The sequence below is a fragment of the Ahaetulla prasina genome, chromosome 2 (genome assembly GCF_028640845.1).
Source record: "Ahaetulla prasina isolate Xishuangbanna chromosome 2, ASM2864084v1, whole genome shotgun sequence".
Taxonomy (NCBI): Eukaryota; Metazoa; Chordata; class Lepidosauria; order Squamata; family Colubridae; genus Ahaetulla; species Ahaetulla prasina.
Genome location: NC_080540.1, coordinates 167971953 through 167997893, shown reverse-complemented (window position 1 = coordinate 167997893; position 25941 = coordinate 167971953). Strand labels below are relative to the sequence as shown.

The 25941-nt window shown below is 43.1% G+C and overlaps 2 protein-coding genes across 13 annotated transcripts in view; one reads left to right on the top strand and one right to left on the bottom strand.

Annotated features, from left to right (window-relative positions):
* Nucleotides 1–12315, top strand: part of TNS2 (tensin 2) — a 166208-nt gene extending 153893 nt beyond the window's left edge. For 7 of the 8 annotated variants that reach the window (XM_058167065.1, XM_058167070.1, XM_058167066.1 and 4 more), the window contains 8 exons: nt 1442–1573; nt 2691–2783; nt 3515–3592; nt 4788–4865; nt 7244–7412; nt 8703–8771; nt 10158–10187; nt 11398–12315. In XM_058167065.1, the coding sequence (XP_058023048.1) occupies nt 1442–1573; nt 2691–2783; nt 3515–3592; nt 4788–4865; nt 7244–7412; nt 8703–8771; nt 10158–10187; nt 11398–11539 (791 nt within the window). In that variant the 3' untranslated portion in view covers nt 11540–12315. The remainder of the gene's footprint in view (nt 1–1441; nt 1574–2690; nt 2784–3514; nt 3593–4787; nt 4866–7243; nt 7413–8702; nt 8772–10157; nt 10188–11397) is intronic. The other variant, XM_058167068.1, reaches the window with a different exon arrangement.
* Nucleotides 12316–16349: 4034 nt separating this feature from the next.
* SPRYD3 (SPRY domain containing 3) overlaps nt 16350–25941 on the bottom strand; it is a 53445-nt gene continuing 43853 nt past the window's right edge. For all 5 annotated transcript variants that reach the window (XM_058167080.1, XM_058167079.1, XM_058167078.1 and 2 more), the window contains 3 exons: nt 24170–24289; nt 20589–20740; nt 16350–18510 (listed from right to left, as the gene is read on the bottom strand). In XM_058167080.1, the coding sequence (XP_058023063.1) occupies nt 18376–18510; nt 20589–20740; nt 24170–24289 (407 nt within the window). In that variant the 3' untranslated portion in view covers nt 16350–18375. The remainder of the gene's footprint in view (nt 18511–20588; nt 20741–24169; nt 24290–25941) is intronic.

Below are 25941 nucleotides of genomic sequence, written 5' to 3'. Positions count from 1 at the left end.
GGCACTTCATAATATAACATCATAAGCAGCTTCCATGCTTTCCATTCATTTTGTTGGGAGATTAATCTATCATCTAATATTTCTTTAAAAAAAAAAGACTTCTTGTTTCTCTTTCTGCCACCATTTTCCTTTCACTTTAGCATCTTTTACTCCCTTCATTTTCTTTCATGCCAACCCATCCCCCTCCCCATTACTTCTTATCACCCTTGTATGTTTGATTCATTCTCTCTGGTCACAAAACAAATCAATTGTGCTTTGAAAATTCAAGGAGGAATCATATTAACTGCAGTGACTCAATTCTAATTGGTTTAGTTTTCACTCTGGCCTTGCCAGATTTTTGTTGAATGGCTCCTGGCATCCCCAAGGTCAGATATAGCCCTTAACCCAGTGATTCCCAAACTGTGAGCCGCGGCTCCCCAGGAGCAGCGCCACCGCCACAAGGGAGCAGCGAAGAAGCAGCGTCCGCTCCACCGCAGCGGTGCCGCGAGATCCCAGCCCCACAAAGCCGGACCCGGCCGCAGCGCCCGGGACCCGCACCCCGCACCTCGGGACAACTCCAAAAGCCAAGGGACCCCCGCGCAGCCGCACCCACACCCCCCGCGGGGCAGGCCACAGCAGGCAGGAAGACGGCAGACGCCGACGACGGACCAAAGGAGAAGCGCGAGCTCCGGCCCCGCCCGCCCGCCTGAACCACAGCGCCCGCCCAGACCCGCCGCCTGGCGAGCAGCGGCACACCTCCTCCAGTCTGCCCGCGACGCCACTGGCCTCCCAGACCACCCGACACGCTGCCCAACACGGCCGCGGCCACGCCGACGGCATCGGGAAAGAGGGCTGCGCGAAAATAGCAAAACCACCCGTTAGTTCCTCCCAGGTGAGCCAGGCTGGAGGCGAGAACAGCCACCTCCTCCACAAGGCGGAGACCCGAGGGAACAAGGGGATCGCGAGAGGCCAAACTCCGAGACCGAAGCAGGGACCCCCACGCCTGGGAAAGTTCCACAGAGGCCGCTCCCATCAAAGGAGACGGCGCGTCCATCAGCAAAACATGAGTATGCCAAACACTTTGTAGAAACAGACTTTTTGATTAAACTCACAAACCTATGTGATATCTTTGAAAAGTTGAATGTGTTGAATCTCTCTTTACAAGGAGGCAATATGCACATTTTAAAGTTAACAGAAAAGATTTCAGCTTTCAGAAAAAAATTCAGAAAAAAAGACAAAAATTAAAAAAAAAATCGGATGTACCTATTAAGGGAGCCGCGGAAAAAATCCGAAGTGTTATGGGAGCCGCAAACCGAAAAAGATTGGGAACCTCTGCCTTAACCGAAGGACTGCTACATTTAATATAGTTTTTTTCATCCAGCTCCAGTAGAGCTGCCTTTTTCTATATACTAATCACTGATATATTTTTTATTTTTCTGTTTCTTTCCTTCTTTGTGAGCAGCCATTGCTCTCCTGAAGGACAAGGAACCTGGCACTTTCCTCATTCGGGACAGTAATTCCTTCCAAGGGGCCTATGGTTTGGCTTTGAAAGTGATAACACCTCCACCCAACAGCATCAACCATTCCACCAAAGGTAAGGGTAGGGGAAAAACTCTTCAGCATTCCTCCCCATCTCCAAAAATGGAATACCTCAATTGCTTAGAGCTAAGCCGTCTGTAGCCATCCAGATATCTAGGCAATTTATACGAGGGGTGAAATGCTACCGGTTTGGACCGGTTTTCCTGAACGGTAGTAAAAAAATGCTACCGGTTTAGGCAAACCAGTATTTCTGATGATCAGCTGGGCAACAATCAGTTGTGATGTGAGATTTATATTAGCTAGAATAGTCAGATTTCCTGTTTTATAGCTAATCTAAATCGCGTGGCACAGCGGATTCTGCCCCCCCACCCACACTGTTCTACTTACCTTTGCAGACTCGGAAGGCTTCAAAATGTTCCTTTTTTAGCACTGCGCGGGCGTGCCTCAGGCACACAAAGCACTCTTTCAGTAGCAGACTTACAGAACCGGTAGCAGACTTCAGAGGATTTCGCCGCTGACTTACACCTTCTGATATGGCTCACTGTAGGCTTGCCTAGCAGGTGTTGCCTGGAATTGAGGTTCCGAAACTTCAGAAGCCAAACTAAGACTTAGAACAGTATTACTACTTTCCAATGACTAGGAACAATGTGATTACCACCCTTCACAAATTTATTAACCCTCTTGGTAGTAGTTTATTGTCAGCTGGACCTACTGAGGTGGGAGATTTGAGAAGTGGTTTTGAGAAGTGCATTTGACAACGCTAAAAACACATTCTATCTTGGTCCCAAATGATGTGCTTTTCCTTATCCATTTATCCTCTGCAACCAGGATGAAAGCAACCTGGAATTAAGGAGACACTTCCGAACAGTGAGAGCAATTAACTGGTGGAACAGCTCACCTTCAGAAGTTGTAGGGGCTTCATCACTGGAGGCTTTTAAGACTGGACAGCCACCTATCTGAAATGGTGTAGGGTCTCCTGCTTGAGCAAGGGGTTGGGCTAGAAGACCTCCAAGGTCCCTTCCAGCTCTATTCTTATTCTGATTCTCTGCATAAAGTGCCCTGCCAGCATCAGGAGGAACTCCATTTTAGCCTCTTCTCTGGGAGCAGGGTACATAGAAAAGGTCTGGAGAAAGAGAACAACCATCACTAACCGATGCCTTTTGCTATCTTAGGAGACCCTGCTGAGCAACTGGTGCGCCACTTCTTGATTGAGACAGGACCCAAAGGGGTGAAAATCAAGGGTTGTAACAATGAGCCCCATTTTGGTAAGTAACACTGGGACTGGACCTGGACCTTAAATGGAAAATATTCTAGCATGAGGGTTGTGCGGGATTAGACTCAGTTTCCAGCCCTCAGCCTATTCTGAAAAATGGTCAGTTCAGATTTACAATATGAGCAATCTGTGTCTGTGTTTACCCTGGCAATTTCCTGGCTTGGAAAGGGAGGGAAATAGGGGATGTCAGAGAAATGATTGATTATTTCACCCATTCTTGGTTTAATGCCACCCACCAGTGGCATCAATTATAATCAAGGATAGCTCATGATTAAAATAGCATAGCTCCCACTATGGGAGCACCTTCTGAGCAAACAAGTGACACTTTGGGGAAACTCGTTAATAAATTAGAATCCTTAGCAATAGCAATAGCACTTAGACTTATATACCGCTTCACAGTGCTTGATAGCCCTCTGTAAGCAGTTTACAGAGTCAGCATATTGCCCCCAACAATCTGGGTCCTCATTTTACCCACCTCGGAAGGATGGAAGGCTAAATCAACCTTGAGCCTGGTGAGATTCGATCTGCCAAATTGCAGTCAGCTGGCAGTCAGCAGGAGTAGCCTGCAGTACTGCACTCTAGCCACTGCGCCACCACGGCTCAGACAGTTTATCACCAGTCAGGGTTAAAGGGTGCTGTGTTGAGGAATGGATGGTTAGGAAGACAGAATGGGAGACAAACCCTTGACTTGACACAATTTTGGTGGTGTTGTTCATTTTACAGGCAGCCTGCCAGCATTGGTCTCCCAGCACTCCATCACCCCTCTCTCGTTGCCTTGCCAACTCCGCATCCCAAGCAAAGGTAGGCGAGTGGGAAGTCGCTCAGAACCCAGAGACTGGAAAAAGATGGAGGTGGATGAAATTAGTGGAGATAAATGCTAAACGAGGAAATTGCCTGTGTCGGAGATCAGCCTCCCCCTTCAAGGTCCAACACAGTGGTCCCCAAGATTGCACTGGGACATCTGCAGCCCAGTGCTGGGACATGTGCCTGCAGCCTCCCTTTTTGATGCTTCCAGGTTCTTCGCTCCATCTCCCTTGTACTGTACATTATACCAAAGGGACTTTTAATTTTAAAAATGGGGATCCAGTCTGTTGCAAAGGAAAATGCCAGCTGCCAACATATTTATTTCCAAGAATGCCTCTGAGCAATTAATAGGCCCCACAAATATTCTTAGAAAATAAAATGATGGATGGCTGCAGCCTTGTGCAATGTTTACGAGTGTTCCTATTTACATAGAAAAAGGACAAATGTAAACAGGGGTTGTAAGGAGTCCTGTGTGGATGCCTGGGGTGAAACGGCAAATAACTTCCAAGGAAATTGATGTTTCATAAATTGGTTATAACCCCATAATGACCCATTTTGTACGAAGCCAATCTTCTCCACAGTTATCTGGCAGGATAACTCACTGCATGTAATTCCTAATGTGTCCCTATCTCCCCAAAATATTGGGGACTCTCTGTTGTAATGAGAATGAGTGAGGCATGACACAAGGGTCAACTGTCCAGCTAGTATAGCTTTTTCACTTCTTGCTCTCCATAGTAATGTTGTTCAGTGACTTAGAGGCTACGCCGACAGGCTGATGTGGGCAACACTCTGGATGCTGCTGTAGGACAAATGTTGCTAGTCCCAGCCTACACGGTGAATGAAAACGGGCTTGCCATTTTAAGAAAATCTGAGGAGTTCCGGGTTGCTTACTTCTGAGCAGAGCAACCTTTATCATGGAAACCTCGTCCAGAAGAAGTCAAACAAGTCTGCCTTTTGCCCAGCAACATGTCCAATTCCTAGCCTGGCAAATGGTGATCTCAACAGATGGGAAAGTACTGGGTAGATCAGTGTTTTTCAAACGTGGCAACTTTTAAGACACGTGGACTTCCAACTCCCAGAATCCCCCAGGCAGCATGCTAGGAGTTGGAATCCACATATCTTACAGTTGCCGAGTCTGAAAAACAAGAGGCTACATATTACTTCTCCACATTATCTGACTCCTGCTTTTCAGATCTCACTGAGGAAAGACCAGAGCTGGCCATTCCCACCAATATGAGCACTGCTGCTGACCTGCTGAAGCAGGGAGCAGGTAAGCGCTGAGGGGGGGGGAGTGGGAGGAGCAAAGGGTGAGTAGCTTTGTGAACACTCAAGACAGACAGCAGGGTTAAAAATATGAACAGCGTAACAGGAATCAATTTATTCAGACCAAATTAGGGAAAAAGTTGTAGGCAGACAGTAGTGTTCATTTACCTCATGTGATTTCTAACATAATTCTGGGATTTTAAGTTCTTAATTAAGGCTATGCCAAATTCAAGAAAAGCCCCATTCTGTAATGTAAGTGGATCGAGCAAATGTATTTTCCTATTATCCTGCTTGTAGTAATTGCAAGGGGACAGGCAAAGAGCAACGCTCAGCACTAAACGAAATTTAGTCTCCTGGTGGCGGGGAATCTGCTTCAACTCTACCAGGGTAATCCCAGCTGAGAAATGGGAAGAGCCGCCAGAGCCGCTTTAGTATCGATAGATGGCAAGCCTTATGGCTCTAATAGCACAATTGCCAATGGGGGGCATTGGGGAGCCCTTAGCGCTCTGTGTAAGAGCTATAAACTCAGAGTAGGATGCAGTTTAGTGGAAAGAAATGGCTGAGGGAGAAGGCGTGCTCATTTTCCCTTTAGGCACACCCCTCCCTAGATGACTCTCCCTCCAAAAAAATGAACATCTGATTCAGAGTTAAGCTTCAGAAATTAAATAAGGGACCCCCTAAGAACCCACAGGATGCTTCCAATAAAAAAGAAAAAGTGCCCATTGATTATGCCCTTTCCCGATTGAGTGTTTTTTATCAGGGCAACCTGTTCTACCCAATTATGGGATGGAGCATAATGCTTCCGCTTTCGCCTCTCAGCCTCAGTCCAGGAGCCTTCACAGGCAGGCGCTTTTGCGACAAAGTATTTTTGTGTTAAATTGACGTTTTACCAACAGAGAAATAAAGGGAGACTAGTATAGATCTATTTCAAGCTATTTAGCTCTCATCAGCTAGCCGTACCCTTACTCAGATTTGAACCCCTGCTACTTCCTGACTGAGCTTTCCTCACATGGAAGATGGGAAGATAGGGCTACGAATGAAAGATGAGCCCTTCTGTCTCATCCATATAATTCTGTGACTAGTCAGACTCAAAAACCTCATGGGGATATACAGGTAGTCCTTGACTTAGGACCACAATCGAGCCCAGAATTTATGTTGCTAAGTGAGAAATTTGCTAAGTGAGTTATGCCCCGTTTTAGGAGTTTTCTTGCCACGTTGGTGAAGTGAATCACTGCAGCTGTTAAATTAGTAACACGGTTGTTAAGTGAATCTGGCTTCCCCATTGACTTGGCTTCTCAGAAGGTCTTAAAATATAATCCCATGACACCGGGACACTGCACGTCATAAATATGAACCGGTTGTCAAGCATCTGAATGTAAAATCATGTGGCCATGAGGATACTGCAATGGTCGTAAGTGAGAAAAATGGTCATAAGTTGCTTTTTCCAGGGTCGCTGTAACTTTTTTTTTTTGCATTTATATCCCGCCCTTCTCCGAAGACTCAGGGCAGCTTACACTATGCTAGCAATAGTCTTCATCCATTTGTATATTATATACAAAGTCAACTTTTATTGCCCCCAACAATCTGGGTCCTCGTTTTACCTACCTTATAAAGGATGGAAGGCTGAGTCAACCTTGGGCCTGGTGGGGCTTGAACCTGCAGTAATTGCAGGCAGCTGTGTTAATAACAGACTGCATTAGTCTGTTGAGCCACCAGAGGCCCTTCAAACGGTCACTAAGAGAACTGTTGTACGTTGAGGACTTCCAGTAATGAAGTGCATAGGACAGTGATGGCGAACATTTTCGGTACCAAGTGCCCAAACCGGAATGCACATACATGTGCATGCATGTCCGTGCGTGCGCATGCTGGAGTGCCAGAAACCCGAAGACAAGCTGGCCAGTGCACATGCCTGTTTTTTAGGCATTTTCAGGGCCGTTTTCCAGTCATTTTCCGGCACTCCGGCACCCGTGAAGATCAGCTGGCTGGTGTGCATGTAAGCGCCGGAAACCAGAAGAGCAGCTGGCGACAGCCCCAGTGGTGGGATTCAGCCAGTTCGCACCACTTTGGGAGAACCAGTTGTTAACTTTCTGAGCAGTTTGGTGAGCTGGTTGTTGGAAGAAATCATTAAGGCAGAGAACCAGTTGTTAAATTACTTTGAATCCCACCACTGGACAGCCCGCATGTCCACAGAGAGGGTCTGCATGCCACCTCTGGCACGTGTGCTTGGACAAACTGGAGATCCCTTGTGTGTGTGTGGGGTGGATCAGTAATCGTTCTGGATTCTGGTTTTCAAGTATCTGAATGTAAATCACGTGCCGGTTTTGGAAGACATTCTTGCTTCTGTTGAACTGGTGTTCTTTTCCTCACTCCGTTCCCAAATTGCAGCCTGCAGCGTGCTTTACCTGAGCTCTGTGGAAACAGAGTCCCTGACAGGGCCACAGGCTGTGGCGAAGGCGACCACCAGTATCCTGGCTTCGACTCCCCGTGCTTCAGCCAGTACCGTTCATTTCAAGGTGTCGGCCCAAGGCATCACACTCACAGACAACCAGAGGAAGTAAGTCTGCCTGCCTCTGCTCCCAAGCACCATGGGACCCTTCCTTTATGCAGCTGCAGGCTCTTTCGTCTTTCATTATGAGCCCTTCAAGTTAGGCCAGGAGAGGAAACAGAGACAAGGAATACTAGAACTCTCCTTTCTTGATAGGGAATCTTGAAAGCCCGACATTTCCCATTCCCTTCCTCCTATACGAGAAATAATTAATTAAAGTGGATCATTTTATGGTTCTTTCTCTCACTTTCTTTTCTTGGGTTGAGCCCATGTTTTGCTAACAAGCACTGCATTCGGTATACGAGGTCATCTCTGTGCTTCTCACATACATTTATTTTTATTTTATTTATTTATTTGTCAATACATGAAGGGATACATGAAAAGAGTAAGTAAAAAAGGAATATTAGGACAGGGACGGTAGGCACACAGGTGCACTTATGCATGCCCCTTACAGAACTCTTAGGAATGGGGTGAGGTCAGTGGTGGGAGTTTGCACCACTTCGGGAGAACTGGTTGTTAACTTTCTAAGCAGTTTGGCAAACTGGTTGTTGGAAGAAATCATCAGTGCAGAGAACCGGTTGTTAAATTACTTGAATCCCACCACTGGGTGAGGTCAACAGTAGACAGGTTAAGCTTAAAGTTTTGGGGGTTTGAGGAAGAAACCACAGTGTCAGGTAGTGCATTCCAGGCATTGACCACTCTGTTGCTGAAGTCGTATTTTCTGAGTCAAGTTTGGAGCAGTTTACCTTGAGTTTGTGTCTATTATTTGCTCATGTGTTGTTGTGGTTGAAGCTGAAGTAGTCATTGACAGGTAGGACATTGTGGTAGTTAATTTTATATACTATGCTTAGGTCATACCGAAGGCGGCGTAGTTCTAAGTTGTCTAAGCCCAACATTTGGAATCTGGTGGCATAAGGTATTTTATTGTGAGCAGAGGAGGACTCTTCTTGTGAAATATTCCCTGCTCACATGCCTTGTTCCTTAATTGCCTCAATAAAGGAGAATATTTGTAGCTCATGAGTTGAAATGAGGAGTCCTTGGTGCTCTCTGAGCTTGCTTGTTTCCTTGCAGATGTCTCATTATCCTAACTCTAGGTAACATCAATGCTAGTGCACTGATGATGTTACCTAGTTAAGGTAATGAAACGTCTTCAGGAAAACAACCAAGCTCAGAGAGCACCAAAGTCCCCTTAATTGTCCCTTTCTTCTCCCTCTTCCCATTGTTGGCTTCTATAAGCCTATGGATGAAGCTGTGGGTAGGTCTTCCCTTGTATTCAGGAAACTTTCTTTCTTCTTACAGGCTGTTTTTCCGGCGTCATTATCCAGTCAACAGCATTACCTTCTGCAGCACTGATCCTCAGGACCGCAGGTAAGCGACAATCTTGGTTCTTGTGTAGCTTGTATCCTGCTTTTGTGCATAGAAATTCCATGTCAGCCTGGATGCCAGGCTTAATCTTCTGCAACCCAAGGAAGATGCCTTGCAGAATTGCTAGCGGTCACAGCAGGCAATAACGAATTTGTTGGAGCAATGGCCTGATATTGTCTATCCTATATTTCTATTCAATGTATGCTGTGATGGTGAACAGTGCTTGGTTTATGCGGCCAAGATGTGTGTGGTAGCTTCTTCAGCTGTAACTGTGAAGTTGCCTGTGTGAATTACTCCTGGCCTTTAGAAGATAATGTTTGCAAACCACGGGTTTTTAATAAGCAGCTACAGAATAGGGTCCATGTTTCCATTTTGGAGACATTTGGAGAAGTTCGATGAGTTGGTCTGATCGTTTTCATTTCTACAACCAACTTGTCTTATTTGCACTATGACCATCATTATAAGGTGCACATTGTAAGAAAGGCATGCAGTATTTAATAGCGTAAGGATCAGTGGTGAAATTTGAACTGTTTACTACTGGTTCGCTGGCTGCCCATGTGTGCTACACGTGTGCATGCGCTATGCGCACCACGCACCAAATGCAAGATGCGTGCGCACAGTGCACACCAAAAGTAAGTAGAACAGCACACGGGGGGGTGATCAGCTGTGGCGCACGATCTTTTTTTTAACTTTTGAAAGCATTTTTTTTACAATCTATTCGTCCAAATAGGTTGTAAAAAAAAATGCTTTTAAAAGTTAAAAAAAAGGCTCTCACGATCAGGCAGCTCGGCTGGGAGCATTATTTGTGCATTATTTGGTAAAAAGAACCTTGCTTTGATTTTTTTCTCCTGTTTCCTATCTTTGCTGTGATGACTGTTCCAAAAACACAATACTTAGTTGCTCTGCTTCAGTGACATTTACAAATTCTGGAGTAATATTATACCTTGATGGCAAGAAGAATTTTGTAAGCACAACTTGCATGTCAAATTTTTAAAGTATTTTAAATATTATGAAATATATACCGTACTTCACAAGTATATATGAAGCTATTAAATTCTCAATTCCTTGAAATATCAGTAGGTGGAGATATTTGAGCCAGGAAAAATATTTAACTCAAGAGAGATACTTAAACCAGGAATGGAGAGCACATAGCTTTTCAGCTAATATTGGCTGAAATTGAAGGATGTTGGGATCCCCACTACAAATCCCCATTTCTGATTAACTTCTGTTGCTCTAATTACAGGAGTATCAATTTTCTTCCTTTTTATGCAAAGTACACTATCTTTCAGAGAAGCAGCACTGCTTCTAGGACGTGTTTTGTGAGTCTGCTTTAAAGGGAACTGATTGGAGAAGAGTATTTTCTTAACCTGACTCTATGTTTAATTCTAGGTGGGCCAACACGGATGGCACTACATCCAAGTAAGTAATGGAAAGACCACAAGTCATGAAAACATATGATAACAAGATCAAGCGAAGCATTAATTTAACATTAAGCATGTTGATACACAGTTTAATAGATTGACCTTTTAGACGTGGAAGACTTCGCTTGGATCAGATTTTAGTTTGAAAGATCCCCATTTGTGAGACCCTTCTATGGTATTACCAACATTTAGGTTCTATTTTTGTACGGTGACAACATTCAGTTTGCTTTCTCGACTGTTGACCAAAATGCAGATGTTTATACTTCACACAAATACTGATGATTATTGTTAGTATCTATTTAAATCCTGTCTATTGCTTTGATTGATGTCAACTTTTTCCTAGAAACCATTTTCCAAGTATCTATTTTTTTTCTTTTTTCCCCAGTGTGCCTAATTTGTTCTTGCAGCTGTTCATAAATTGCGATCTCTCCCATATTTCCTGGTATTACACTTAACAAATACATTTGTCAAGTTTTAACTTTAGGATTTTTCTGAATATTTTGATCCTTTCCAATATTTTGATCCTTTCCAATATTTTTGAGGTTGTTTTTTCCCCCATAACCACCACATGATAAAATGTTCCTTCTTTGTGGTGTTTCATGTTTCCCATCTTCCTCTCGAGTTAAAACTATGGCTTATTACATCGGGTGAATAGAACTAAGACAATCCCATGGGAACAGAGAAACACTTCTATAAGCAGCAAAATCCACTGGAATTCACTGTTTTTGTCAAAATGTTGAAAGCTGTGTACAATATTGTGCTATAAAGTCCATCCCCTTTGAAACTGTGATAATCAGAATGGTAACACCAGAGCTGGTATTACTATTATAATGCTACTGATGCCAGTCCGATACCTTCCCTCCTCCCCTGCTGTAAACCACGGAGAAACAGAATTAGAATGCAGTACTGCAGGCTAATTCTGCTGACTGCCAGCTGCCACCAGTTTGGCAGTTTGATCCTGACCTGCTTAAGGTTGACTCAGCCTTCCATCCTTCCGAGGTTGGTAAAATGAGGACCCAGATTGTTAGGGCCAATACGCTGACTCTGTAAACCACTTAGAGGGCTGTAAAGCATTATGAAGCGGTATATAAGTCTGCTGTTCCTATTATGGCCTGATCCTTGATCAGCATAAGACGAGCAGAAGAGGAGAAACAGAAGGAGAGCAGAAACCATAACCACTATTGACATGTACCATCTGTCTTTTGTAGGATCTTCGGCTTTGTGGCCAAGAAACAAGGCAACCCATGTGAGAATGTCTGCCATCTTTTTGCTGAGTTAGATCCTGAGCAGCCAGCATCGGCCATTGTCAATTTCATCACCAAAGTTATGCTGGGCACGCACCGGAGATGAAGGCAGCTTGGGAATTATTCCAGGCCTCTCAGATGGCATTCTTCCTTCCTCCCCACCTTAACTGCCCGTCTGGATGCCTGTGATGTTTTGTGGCATCTCTGCAACATAGGAACAGGACGGCTAGCTCTACAGCGTTACTCAAAGTAGTCTTCTACCATCTCCATTTTAATCCACTGTATTATTTCCACAACCCACTGGCCAGGTATAATGGGGAAAGGGCCCACTTGATCCCAATAGATCAAGTGTGACGTTTTAACATTTCTCACTACCACAGAAAACACCCAGGAATAAAAGCTTTGACGAAGACTGCACAACTTAACGGAAGTGTGCTACTTCTTCCATAAGCCAAGATTTTGTGATCTGACTATAGCTAAATGCATTCTAAAGCATCCAGGGTGAGGAAGCATTTTTTGTACAGATGAAGAAGAGAGAGATTTCTCTAGCCAGGCCAAAGATCACACTAAATTTACTTTGAGGCACATTTAAGAACCACCAGACTTCTGGCGGAAAACATAACCCTAACCCTAACCACCTGAGAAAAAAATATTCAAGCGGCCTTTCCTTCTACAAACAGCATTGCTCTGGACAAGCACGCCACTTTGTAATGGAGAAACAGGGCACTGGAGGACCAATCTTGTATCTCACTCCAACAAGCAGATTAGGCATGACAGTCTTTATTTGTAAGGTGTTATCAAATCCTAAATTGTTTTCTTTCATTAGACAAAGTGGTGCCCAGCTTTGTATAAAGCAATGAATTATTCTTTGAATTATACAAACTCAGGTTCTAGCTGTAGTTTTTGGGGGGGATTCTTCAATGCATGGTCTTTTTTGAAAAAAATAGAAAGCTTCCCTCCAGTTTCCTAACTGATTGTTGGCCTTACTGATTTACTGGGTCTGAAAACTCCTATAATCCAGTGCTGTTGTCTCTGAAGCCTGGAGTTAAGCTACTTTGATTTTCACCTTCCCCTTTCAAGTTACAACATGTTTGGGTAACCAATTGTGCTGCTGCTGTTCAGTGCTGCTCTGTGTGAACGTCTGATCTGGGATACAATTAGTGCAAGCTGCTACTGTAGTTCAACAACTCTTGAACTCGCTCCAGTGCTTGATTTTCATTCTGAATTGAAACTGAGAACAGAAGGAAAAACGAACGGATACATCATGAATTCGTCAATATCATGGAAATGGTGACCAAGTAGAGGGACACAAAACTCACAAGTAGTCCAAGAGTCTTCGTCCCCCCCCAAAAAAAATCTCATTAAGGATTGCATCTTATTTTATTTGTAATGCATGCAAACGTTTTGGCCAGTGTAGGCTCTACATCGAAATGGCAAACCGATTAAAGCAAGAAAACGCTTTTAAGCTCTGTATATGAAAATACTGCCAACTGCGTGAGAGGTACATACATTCCACCGTCTTGTGATGAGAAGCTGGAACAGACGCATAATGCTTAAGTTGTTGATGTAAAATATTCCAACTGACAATAGGCCATAAATACCTTGGCCATCGAGTTCTATAATGGAGAAACATGTGCAGCATTAGGCAATTGTATGTGATGAAGGGTCAGTGTTGGGCAGAGTGTGGATTCTCAGTTCCCAAAGACCTTGCAGATACTGCTAAGACTAGAGGATGCTCCGTAGGGTTAAAAAGATATTGGGATGAGCAAGGTACATTGCTCCCATTTCAATTCAAAGTGGAAAGCAGTAGGACTCTAGAACGTAATAGGTCCAAGAAGGATATGTTGGTTCTCCACAGTGAAAGTGATCTGGATTTCAAGGAAAATCATCTGGACATCTCGCTGATTTTGACTCTTAGCTTTAAGCAAGGAGCTAAAATCCAAATAATTGGTTGGGGAGGACATATATCACATGCAGCTCATTTCTCAAAAGATCAATTGTCTGGTTACTGAACACCATTTTTTGCTTCTGACATGCCTGATGCAGACCTCTGCCTAAGTTTAGAAACTGGGCAGGTGATCAACGTTCATTTTAGCAGTTTGTTAGCTCCCAAACCCATTTTAATGACACTCTTCAGACACTCAGGAGGCACTTTCCTATACAACTATTTAAAGAGTTTCTCTCTCCAGCTGGATAGCATACAGCAGAATATATGAGCAGTCGCAGGATTAAGGCACAGGAGGCGGCGAAGGGCTTAAAAAACCTTGATGCAACAGAAGTCCCGTTTTAATTATTTCTGGTTTTTGAGTTTTTCATTCCAGAAGACCAGCCTGTGTGTATTTTCCTTCCCCACCAGACTAGAAGTTTGCTTTTTTTAAAAAAAATCCAATTCAGAATTGTATTCTTAATAAGCATAGTATATTAATTCCTCATGTGCTTAGGTGCAATCGGTTGAACCAGCCTCCCATTAAGACATGCCAGCTTAAGTACCATGAAAGCAAATAGCAGTTGTGCTTGGTGGAGTCCCTGTTCTTGGTGGAGCACCTCTGGTGAGATTCACGCAAGAGATTCCCCCCACCAGCATCTTCAAGATGGGTCATTGACAGTAGAGGACATTATCATGTGAGCTAGTGAGGAGAGTGCTGCTGCTCTACAAATGTGCCTTCCGATCTTGGAAAGTGGCGGGAAGGGGAGGGTTGGGTTTAGTACAGAGTTTTATTTTGTCTACTAAAGAATTTATATCTGAATGTTAGCAAGAGATGTCTTGATAATATATATGTATGTGTACATATATATATATATATATATTTGTGAAGGGGGAGGGCGGGCAGGGGAGAGAAAGCTGCAGCACTATTATTTTTTATATCTGTATTTTTATCTTCTGTACAAATGACAACCCGTTTCCTGTTTATTCAAAATTAACATACCAGGAAAAGAAATTGGAGTGCCTTGTATTGCTTTTTGGAAATGTGTCCTTGTGTATTGGGGTAGGAAATGAAGAGACTACTACTGAGTATTAAGTTTCGCTAGGTAGAATTCCTGAAGGAATTTTTAATCTAAATTCTAGTCATTTAAGCCAGAGGTGTCAAATTCAAGGCCTGCGGGTTGGATCCGGCCCACAGGGTGCTTAGATCTGGCCGACAGGGCCGCCCTGGAAACAGCAAAGGAGTAGCCCGCTGTGCCTCTGCCAACAAAAATGGGGTCCGTGGGGGGGATGTGTGTGGCCCCCAAGCTCCATTATAGCTGGTAGAGGCTGCAGGAGACCATCATGGCCGAAAATGGGGCCTGTGGGGGGGGGCCGCCCCATTATCGCTGGCAGAGGGCTAGCAAAGCAAATTAAAAGCAAAACAAAAGGAGAAATGCTTCCCCTTTTGCATTTGAACATGCAAGAAGGGGCAGGAAAGAAGAAAGTGAAAGAAAAAGGAAGATAGCAAGGAAGAGAAAAATAAGGAAAGCGAGGAAGAAGAATGAAGAGGGAGGGAGGTTATAATGAGGGTCTGAGTGAAGTCCTGCCTTAGCACTTGGCCACAAGTGCCCCTGACATGAGTGACATCAAACTGACCACATCCATCCTGCCCCACCCTCCCCCAAAGTCAAACACAACCCTCCATGGAATAGTTTGACACACATGACCTGTCAAAGGATTTCATTGAGGAAATGCTTTCCTTGCTTATTTTAGAGGAGACATTATTGTGGCATCACTTTTATTTATTAAATTTATATGCCGCCCACCGTACACTCCAGCAACTCTGAGCTATATATTCGTGTGATTGATGGGTGGTGTTTCTAGTGTTGCTTCAGTTGTTTACATTTTTTTTTGAAAGGAAAGAAAAATATTCCCCCCAGTGATAGAAACCCTCAATGCTACTTCCCGTTTTTCAGTTTTGTGGAGCATATTTTCAGCTATAATTTTTTATTAAAAAAAGCTTCCTCCAAAAGGTTCCATTTTAAAAGAACATATTTACATGCTACTGCTATTGATTTCATAATGAGTTTATTTATAAACCACATATATGGATGCATTCAGATAGAACGGAATCTTAAAATACATTTTCCTGCAACATCTGCATCAGAAAGGCTAATGCTGCTTAAAAGCTATTGTATCATTTTATCTTATCATTGTGGCATTATTGTGACCTTCCAATCCCTGCTGTTTGAATTATCTTGCCGAACCTTGATTTTTAATCAGGTCATAGTGTTATGGCACTATCCCTCTCTAATACTAAAATACTCCTTTAAAGCAGTTTTGTGGGAGCATAGCATTGGGTTTTTTAAAAAGGTTTCCAGTCACTATGATTAACTACTTTATTAAAATAAAAGGACCCAGATTGTTGGGGGGGGCAATAAGTTGACTTTGTAAATATACAAATAGAATGAGACTATTGCCTTACACACTGTAAGCCGCCCTGAGTCTTCGGAGAAGGGCGGGATATAAATGTAAATAAATAAAATAAAATAAAATAAAATAAAATAAAATAAAATAAAATAAAATAAATAAATAAATAAATAAATAAATAAATAAATAAAATGGCAATGATAGAGAAGTATTTTCCCCCATCGTCTTCCTAGTGGTTAAGGTCACTGGCTGGGTGACCTTGGGCCAGTCAGTCTCTCTCAGCCCAACTCACTTCACAGGGATGTTGTGGGGAAAGTAGGAGGAAACTGTGTTGGATATGTTGCCGCCTTGAGATATTTATAAAAATAATAAAGGAGGAAAATACATACAGTACATATTTCATTGTAGGATAAAGTACTCAAAACAATTTCATTTTTAGGGTTGTTGTTTTTTTTGGAGGCTAGTTTAATGTTTAAAAATTACCTAGCTAGAAAATTCTTTTAAATTACAAAATACACCTCAAAGAAACACTGATGAGAAACAGAAAGCAGTAAAACGCTATTAATGAAACTAGTAGCCATTCCAGGTGGAAATGCCAACTTTATTAAGTGTATAAAGATTCTGGCTACAAAAAGTGCAGCAGAAGCACCCAGAGCTGAAGGGAAGAGAAGTCTGTTCAAGGCAGGCCTGCAGTGTAGAAGAACAAACTTCACCGGGGTGTTTCTCAACCTTGGGAGCTTTCAGATGGGTGGACTTCAATTCCCAGAACTCCCCATGCTGGCTCAAGAGTTCTGGGAGTTGAAGTCCCCATGTCTCAAAAGTTCCCTAGGTTGAGAAACGCTAAAATACACAACAGGACAGAGCGAAAGAGAGCAACATCTGTACTCTCCAAGGCTCGGTGCAGCAATTTAAGTCAACAGCAGCACATTTACAAGCTTGTGATGCCCCCGTGCACACCAGCAAGCCTGTATCCTTGTGTTCTGCAGCCAGATGCCGGATCGCTTTGAGCAGCAGATGGGGAGGAAACCACCATCTTCAGCAAGCAGGGATTACAATCTTCTCATAATCGCAAGTGGCAGGGAGGATTGTTGGCAAAACATGAGCACGGAAGGAAGAGATCAAACTGTTGCTCCTGCTCTCCCAACATACAAAGCGGGGCTGTGACAACAAAGGCAGGTCATTCACACCACCAGAGGGAGCCAACCCAATTTTTTGTTTTTCCTTAGGACCGTCCCTTCTTCAACCCCCAATTCTCAGATCATCATTTTAGCAGCAAAATTGCCCATGAAAATACAGAGGCAGAGAAGTTAAGAGAAAGTAGGACCCTTTCTCCCGTGGCTCAAAGCAGCTGCTACTCTTTGGCTTCTCCTATCGGTCGTTCGACCACATCTACACACATAGCATCCAGACGGGTTGTCCCCCTTCCCGTAGCCTCTGTTATTTCTGCAATGGGGTATGGCTATGACAGAGCAAATACAATGTAGAGAACAAGGGAGGGGCCTGAAAAGAAGGGCCGGCCTACATACCTAAGGACCGGTCCTCTTTTAACTTCAGCAGAGAAGAATGAAGGGTGAAGGATGAACACTTTACAATCAAGTTACAGTACAGATTTCACATTCCACCCTCTTCTCCATCAATAGAGATATACAGCAGCATTGCACCCAGATCATAACAACATATAGAAGGAATATTAGGGAGCTCTCAGAAGCTCAGGATAAGAGGGAGGGGGCAGAAAATATCTGCCTCCAAATTTTGCCAATGGCCTCCCACCCACCCCAACATCCCCGAGATTAGCTGAGTAGGACAGCAGAGAATTCATCATTAGACTTCATCTGTAAACTATGATTTGAAAAAAAGTGCTGGATCTTGGCTTATCAAACATAAGTTGGGAAGTACAGTCCAAGAAAGAGTCTTCCCTGGCTTTCCATCATTCTCCCCAAAAGTCCTTGGAAAAAAAAAGTTGGATCCTGGGAATTTCTAAATGCCAGCTTAGATTCAAATAAGGAGCCCATAATTTTTTTAAAAAAAACAACATAGGGGTTTTTCTCGCACTGATGGGCTCCAGAGAAAAATATCTTAGATAAGACTTTTGAGACTGGCTCACACTAAAGAATGAGGTGTCCAGCGTACTAGATATAATAATGCAAATAGTTCATGTCACTAGGCAAGAGGAACTGACCTGTTCCATCTGCAATTCAATAATCCCCTTAGCAACAGGATCATGGATACCCCAGAGCTGAATTAGGCTAGGCTATATTCCAGGCTCTTTTTCAACCATGTAAACTCAAAGAGCTGTCCTGCCCTCAGAAACAGTAATTAATGGAACATTATGAGCCGAAAGAGATAAGTACTTTGTTCCAGGAACGAATCCCTGACCCGCTTGGAAATAAAGAGCCTCACGATTTTTCCAGTATTAAAACAGTTGCAATCAAGCAGGCAGGAAAGAGACAAGAAAAGTGGCTCAGGTGTTATTAGATAGACAAATATCTCTCTATATGGCCCCATGTCAAGAAGGAGGCAATGGCCGAAGTTGCAATGAAGAACAGCCAGGGCAATCTGGCAGCCTGCGGAGTGGCAGAAGAGGCGTATTCTCCAGCCCTTGATCTTTAGCCGCTGAGTGGATGCAGATCCACCTTGACCTTCTCCCCGCTGCTCAGCATCCCAATGGTGGGATAAAAGCCCCCCGGTGGCACCACTGCATCTTTCTTGCCAATAATCTTTCCATTGCGGGTGAAGAACACCTGGTAGAGATAGAGAAAAAACCAAAAATAAACCAAGAATTTTAACACAGGTTGACCCTGAAGGAATCTGTATTGGCTGGGTCAGATGTTGGACAAATCTTCCAAAATCTGTCATATGAAAATAACTAAGAAGTGTGAGTAAGACTCTTGGCATTAGACCTTAGTTGACTGAAGGTTCTTGTTTGGTTTTTTTTTATTAAAATAATACTGTTTTGAATGTCATATCTGTCCAAAAGGAGCCCTTAATTCAGAGTATAGCCAATTCCAGTGTCCCCAGAGTTCTCAGCCAAATCTTTCCCGTTACTGTCACTGATGGGACATGTCACATGCCACTAAGCACTGAAAGAGCATTGACAGACTGCCCCCCACCCACGTATCTCGCCTGCCCTCTGAAATAGTACGGCTGCTTCCAAGAAGGCTGCTGCCTGTCCTGAGAGAGCTATAAAGCTACATCTAGGCAGAGCTGCTTCAGAGGAGAATCCCTTCCAGGCTCACTGCAGGCTAACATCCCAAGAAGCAGGCGGTATCTATCAAAGGCTGGAAATGTGACATTGCAGGACCAGATCGAAAGGGTTCGAATTAATGAACTTTGATGCGTTCCGAACGTGAACGTTAAAAAGCAGAGAAATGAAGCTGCCAACAGGCGTAGCGCTAAGACTCAAGAGAACCATATGCTGAAAAGAAAGTTCATGTGCCGACGCCAGTACATAAAAACAGCTTCTCGTGACTCGTGCTTGATGGAGTCTCACAAGCAGAACTCTGAGAAAAAGAGCTTAAATTCTTAAACTGTCATCTGTGACCTTAAAATAGTGTTCTGCATTTTAAGACAATCCATTAAGCACAGTTTATGTTTGTCGGCATCTGTAAGTCAAGAGAAAACATATCCTAGCAGTAAAATACTGCTTTTTCCTTCCTTTTTTTTTAAAAAAACCAAAAACATCCCTTTCAGTTTCCACATTTTTATTATTATTTATTAATTAAACTTTTATACCGCCCTTCTCCCGAAGGACTCAGGGCGGTTCACAGCCAAGTAAAACAATAAAAAGGTACACAATAAAAACAATAATTAAAAAACTTATTAAATATAAGGCCAAATTAAAATCCGTTTAAAACAATAAAACCCATTAAATAAAATTAGAATCCAAATATTAAAAACTGCTAAAAATTCTACATCAGGTACTGCTCCATCTTTATGGTTGTAGCCCTAAGGGCTAGGAGGAAAAATAACATATGCAAAACACTCTGAGAAGCTGCATTCCGAGAGTAATAATGATTCCTTTGCTTGAAACTAAGACCCAATGGTAAACTGAGTCCCAACCGTGATCAGGCAGTATCTGCTAACACTTTGATCATGCTCAAAGTTTTGCCTAAGAGAAGTCGAGCAATCCAAGTGACCTGCCCTCTGCAGCCACAATTATTCCAAACAAGCAGACTGTTTTAACTAGGAGAAACACTATGTTCTGACCCAGCTCCCTAAACATGACAGACTCCCTGAAGTGAACTCAAGATTCCTTTAATTAGGAGTCCCAGCAGCCCTGGCAAAAAGTTTCTTTCTCATGGCAGGCTAACAAGTCCGGCTGGCCGGACGAAGATGAATACTTGTCTGCCACATCTATTCATCTCTTCCCCCTGCCTTTTATTCCCAGAGCTAGGGTGGGGCTTTGATAGCAGTGGTGGCTCTTCCTTCCCTGGGATCAGCCCACGGATTTCCTCTGCTCTCCTCTCCTCTGCCTTCTGCGCATCCATGCATCAGGCACTGGACTCAGCTGTTCCTCCTCTTCCTCATCAGTTACCTCCAGACCTGGGGGCTGTTGACTCTCCATCTGAGGGCTGATGGATGGCCCAGGCTCCGCCTCTGTCTCTCTCTCTGCCAGCTCCACTCCCTCTTCCCCCTCAGAGCTCTCAGGTTGCCCTGATGCTGACCTTGACTCCCATGCCTCCTCCTCCTCCGATTTGGCTGCTGGAGGGGCTGGCGGCCGACAGTCCACAACACACTGTAGCCCTCATGTTTTAGCTACAGCAGAAGCCCCCGAGCCTTGTTGTATACTTGTGAATTCACCAGTTCTTCTAGCACTTACCACTACTTTCTTGCCTTCGTGTTCCTGTTCCACATCTTCGTCTTCTTCTTCATCCTCATCCTCATCCGCCTCCTGATGCAGATACAAGACATTCCTCACTCCTCGTGGTTTGGCTCGGATAGCCACCGTATCACAGCTGTCATCGCTGTCACCTATAGGGCACCCAAAATCCCATGTAACTCTTGCAGATAACAGACTCCAGATTCCCCCCATAGAAACTGAAGTATGATCTGATGGCCTTTGATTTCTGTTCAGCATTTACAGGCCCTTGTTTTCTCAGTTTCATAGGAATCGCACAACTTTTTTTGTTACTTCTGCCCTCCCTCCCCCCCCCTTTCCCCGTTTATTTCCTTTGACTTTCCTGCCCAAGCACTCTGCTTCAGCATTAAGTGTGTAAGACAGAATGGCAACAGCCACCTTTCCTGTATCAGGGGAGGGTCACTCTCAATTGGTTTGCCAGTACAAGCTAGTTAACCATCTGGACTGTAGGGGCAGCCTTGTCAGCAAGGGACAATCAAAAAGCGAAGGTTATGGTTTGTTATATGGATGGCATGCAGATGTAATATATGACAAGAAAATTGATAAGACATTTAAGAATAATATGGTCAGAAGTGCTTTGTTGAGGGTTTGGAAAAAATATCAATATAAGTTAGATGGAAAGATACCAATATGGACTATCCCCAGACATATGATAGAGAATATAAATATATTACAAAAAATGAAGGTTATCACTTACAAAGAGCTTTTGACTATGGAAAAAGGGGAATTACAGTTAAAATCTAGGGAGAAATTGAGGGATGAAGGGAGAAATTATACATGGTTCCAGTATGGACAATTGCAATCTAGATGGAAAAAAGTTCAGAAAATTGGTATAAGGCAAAGTGATGATAATTTGGTAAAACAAACAAAAGATCAAGGTCAACAGCATATAAAGAGATTATATAATGTATTGGTTGAAATTGATTCAGAAATGGAGTTGGTTAAAGATTGTATGGTAAAATGGGCACAAAATTTTCAACAACCTATAATGTTAGAAACATGGGAAAAAATTTGGGAGAGGAATGTTAAATTTACGCAAGCACAAAATTTAAGAGAAATTTTTTATAAAATGTTTTATAGATGGCATTTAGATCCTAAAAAACTGTCATGTATGTATCCAAATGTGAAAGCAAAATGGTGGAGATGTGATTGTGAGGATGCTACCTATTATCATATATGGTGGACTTGCAAAAAAGTTAAAGCCTTTTGGATTAAAATATGGTGGATTATGCAGAACATTTTGAAAAAGAAGATCAAGTTTGTTCCACAGTTCTTTTATTAGGAATAATTCAGATTGCCCTGTTAAAGAGACAAACCTGTTTTTGAATTTAATAACTGTGGTAAGACTATTGATTGCACAATATTGGAAGAAAGAAGACTTACCTACAATTGGAGAATGGATTAGTAAAGTATCAAATTTAGCAGAAATGGCAAAAATTTCTGCCTATTTGAAAGACTGTACACAAGAAAAATATATTTTGGAATGGAGAAAGTGGATTGATTATATTCAAAATAAGTATCAGATTAAAAAATATCAATTAGTTTTTGAGTGAAGTTAGGAATTGCTATGTATTAGAGTTTAAGAAAGAAGGGAATTGATAGTGTGATGGTGTGATGGTGTGAAATGGAATATGTTTTATGTTATATTTTAGATTATGTTTGTTAGTTACAATACCCTGTATTCTGTTCTGGGAAGTCTCGGGGAGGAGGGGAAATGGTGGGGGAAGGGAAGATTATAAATTGATTGATTGCCATTGTACAGGAATAATGGTAGAATTAAACAAGTTGGAATGGTGTAAAGTCGGGACTGCTCGATAACCACTCCCGAAGGGAAAGGGTAAGGAAAGAGGAGTAAAGAAGGAAGAAAGTAGATAGGCAGGTAGGTAGGTAGGAAAGAAGGGAGGGAGAAGAAAGGATAGGAGGAGAAGAAGGAGGAGAAGATAGAGGGTTAGAAAGGATGGTAGTGAGAAGTGGGAAAGAGGAGGGGAAGTAGGAAAGCGAGGAGAAGGATGGTGGGGAAAGTCGAATGATGAGAAGGGTAGAAAGGATTAAGGGAGGGAGTGGCAGTCGAGCAGCCCTGATTGAGCATAATTTGAGTATAGAATCGATTGTTGGATAAGTGATTGTATTGTACACTGGTCAAATTGTGGGAATTATTATGGAAAAAAAAAATTGCCCTGGAAAAAAAAGCAGGGAAAATATTGAAGCTCAGCTTCATGACTCCAGAAATAAGAAAATCGCACCACTAGAGTTTAGGAACAGCCTGAAGCTGCAAATCCCATCGTGACCACAAATCAATTTAATTCAGCTTCGTAAAATATCTAGTTGTCTTGACATTTGTGATGGCTAACAATTGCCCGTATATATTTTCAGAGAGACAGCAACAGTGGAAATAGTAGTATTTTAGTTCTGCACTAACCTTTCAAAAGCGCTAAGGCTGATGTACATTACAATTAAAATACCTTAAAGGATTCCCATCAACAGGAAACCCATATTAGAGGTGTCTAAATGACTAAATATTATTAAAAACCCGGCTGAAAGGAAGGCTGGCTTGATCATGTCTAAAGATGGCAATTCCCCTGGTATTTACAGGAGAGGCTTTCACAACATCTAGAGGTAAGGACTGAGAAAGGCCAGTTCTAAATCACCCACCAAAAGATTGGAAGGCACCCAAAGATGGTCCTACTTTTTCTCAAATTTTACCCACTCCCTTCCAATTATTCTAAAAGATATCCAAAGTAACTTCTTCAGGATTGTACCTGGATGGGAAGACTGCCTCTACAGGCCAGCTGGCAAACTTCTTGAGCTGTCCCATCTGACACAATTACACAGGACAGCAAATCCCAAGCCCCCACTCCATTTGCGCACCCCTTTTCATAACCCTGGGGTCAGCAATACCTCCTTCCAGTGAAACAGATTCAGCAGAGAGGCAGCAGGATGCTAACCCCTTTGTAACAATTTTCTACAGAAAATTGCTGTCTACCGTACTTTTTGGAGTATAAGACGCACCTTTTCCCCCCAAAAAAGAGGGTGAAAATCTGGGTGTGTCTTATACTCCGAATGTAGCCCCACCCAGATTCTCAAAGGGAGGTTTCAGATGCTGAATAAAGCCTCAAAAACGAAGCTTCAGAAAAGAAGCTGCCAAACAGAGCTTCAGAAAAAAAAGCCCCCAAACAGAGGCTTTAGTGGCTTTTTTTCTGAAGCTCTGTTTCGGAGGCTTTCAGAGGGAGAAAAAAGTTTTTTCTGAAACAGTTTCAGAGGCAGAAAAAAAAACAAAAAGCAAGGCACAGAGCTCACAACCAAGGAACCTGTTGCTAAAATTCACCTCTGGGAAACAGCTGATTGGGGGTATTCCGGGAGGCCAAACCACCTGCCAATCAGCTTTTTTCTTCTTTTCCTCCCCAAAAAATAAGGTGCGTCTTATACTCCGAAAAATACGGTAATTCTATTCTACACCTGCATCTGTCAATCTAGAAACACCTACTATATTATTCGTTATTTCCTTTAAATAGCATGACGTCCACCCAAGTCTAAATGCTCACCCTCGCTATCAAGGATGTAATCGCGTGGAAACATGATCCCACAACCCATAATGTCTCCTTTATAGCAACGGGGGCCAAAGGGGTCCCCCACTCCACTTCCATGGAAGATTTTGCCATCGTCTGCAAAAGAGAAAAGGGACAGCCATTAGCGTGTGGAAGTTTCTGGAACTCAGTTTGTCTTCACGTAACATTGGCAAAATAAAAGCTGCTAAAAATGTTAGGAGTGTCTAAGGCCAGATGTAGAAATCTCAGGCTAAGCTATGGTTAACCAAGCACCACTTCAGTCATTGGGCAGGGATAGAAAGGGTTACCAAGAATTTGGCACGGGACAAATTCAGTTCCCCTGACTGTTTGGTGAAATTCAGGGTTTTAGGAATTGCCTATCTCCCTTTTACTCCATATTCAGCAATTGGCCCAGGAATAGCTCTATTTTTCTAGGTTTTGTGATTCCAAAGCCATGAAGAAACAGGACAGAACAAACACTTAAATGCATCATTTAAGACAAGTGGTCCCCAACCTTTTGGGCCCCAGGGACCGATCCCGTGGAGCAGGGATCTCCAAGGGCCGTGGTAGCTCAGGCTGGTAAGAAGCCTGTTATTAGAACACAGCAGCCTGCAATTACTGCAGGTTCAAGCCCGGCCCAAGGTTGACTCAGCCTTCCATCCTTTATAAGGTAGGTAAAATGAGGACCCAGATTGTTGGGGGGGCAATAAGTTGACTTTGTAAATATACAAATAGAATGAGACTATTGCCTTATACACTGTAAGCCGCCCTGAGTCTTCGGAGAAGGGCGGGATATAAATGTAAATAAAAAAAAAAACCTTGGCAACTTTAAGCCTGGAGGACTTCAACTCCCAGAATTCCCCAGCCAGCCGTGGGGAGAGATTTTTCCACAGACTGGAGGGGACATGGTTTCACATGCTGCCTGCATCCTGCGGGTGGGGCTTTGCTTGTTTGCATGGACCGGTTCATGGCATGCCACAGACTGGTGCCAATCCATGGAACCAAGGGTTAGTGAACCCTGACTTAAGAGACGTAAATAAAAAAATTATCCAACTAAGCAATTGGGGGCTTACCAGGAGAGGTGCAACACAGCATTGTTCTACCTCTTTTTTTAAACATCTGACAGGAAATCCTTGGAGCGAGACTCAAAGCCATTGAAACTAAACTTGGATTTAAAGGCAAGCCACTAGTAATAGGGACTGCTGTCTAAGTGAATGCCTGCGACATCTGGACTGGCAAGTAGACAGGCTGCATAAAGATGTTCCTCACCCAACCTGGAAATTAAGAAGGCTGCTAGTGAAGGGAAGCCCCTTCCTCTTCAACAAATAGAAATGAAACTGACCAAAAGCAGCTGTGGGAAAGAAGGTCATGCTCATTTCCCTTTGCCAAGCCACCATACAACTAATGATTTTGAAAGCAAGGACTGTTTTGTGGGTTTCTTTGCAAAACTGGCCACTTCTGGATTATTAGGTCTTCACAGTCTGTCATTCTTGACTAAGCTCATACCATAGAAAGTCCCTAAAATAAACAGAACTTCTCAATTCGGTTCCTACTGTTATACATTCATTTCCCCAATTCACCACCCTCCAGCTGTCTAGGAGTACAATTCTCAGAGTGTGTAGCCAGATACTGAAGGGTGAAAGCCACACATCTGAAGGACAGTAAATTAGCACCTCAGAGGAAACCTGTCAAAAGTACAGGTAGTCCTTGACTTACAACCGTTTGCTCAGTGACCATTCAAAGTTACAATGGCACTGAAAAATGTGACT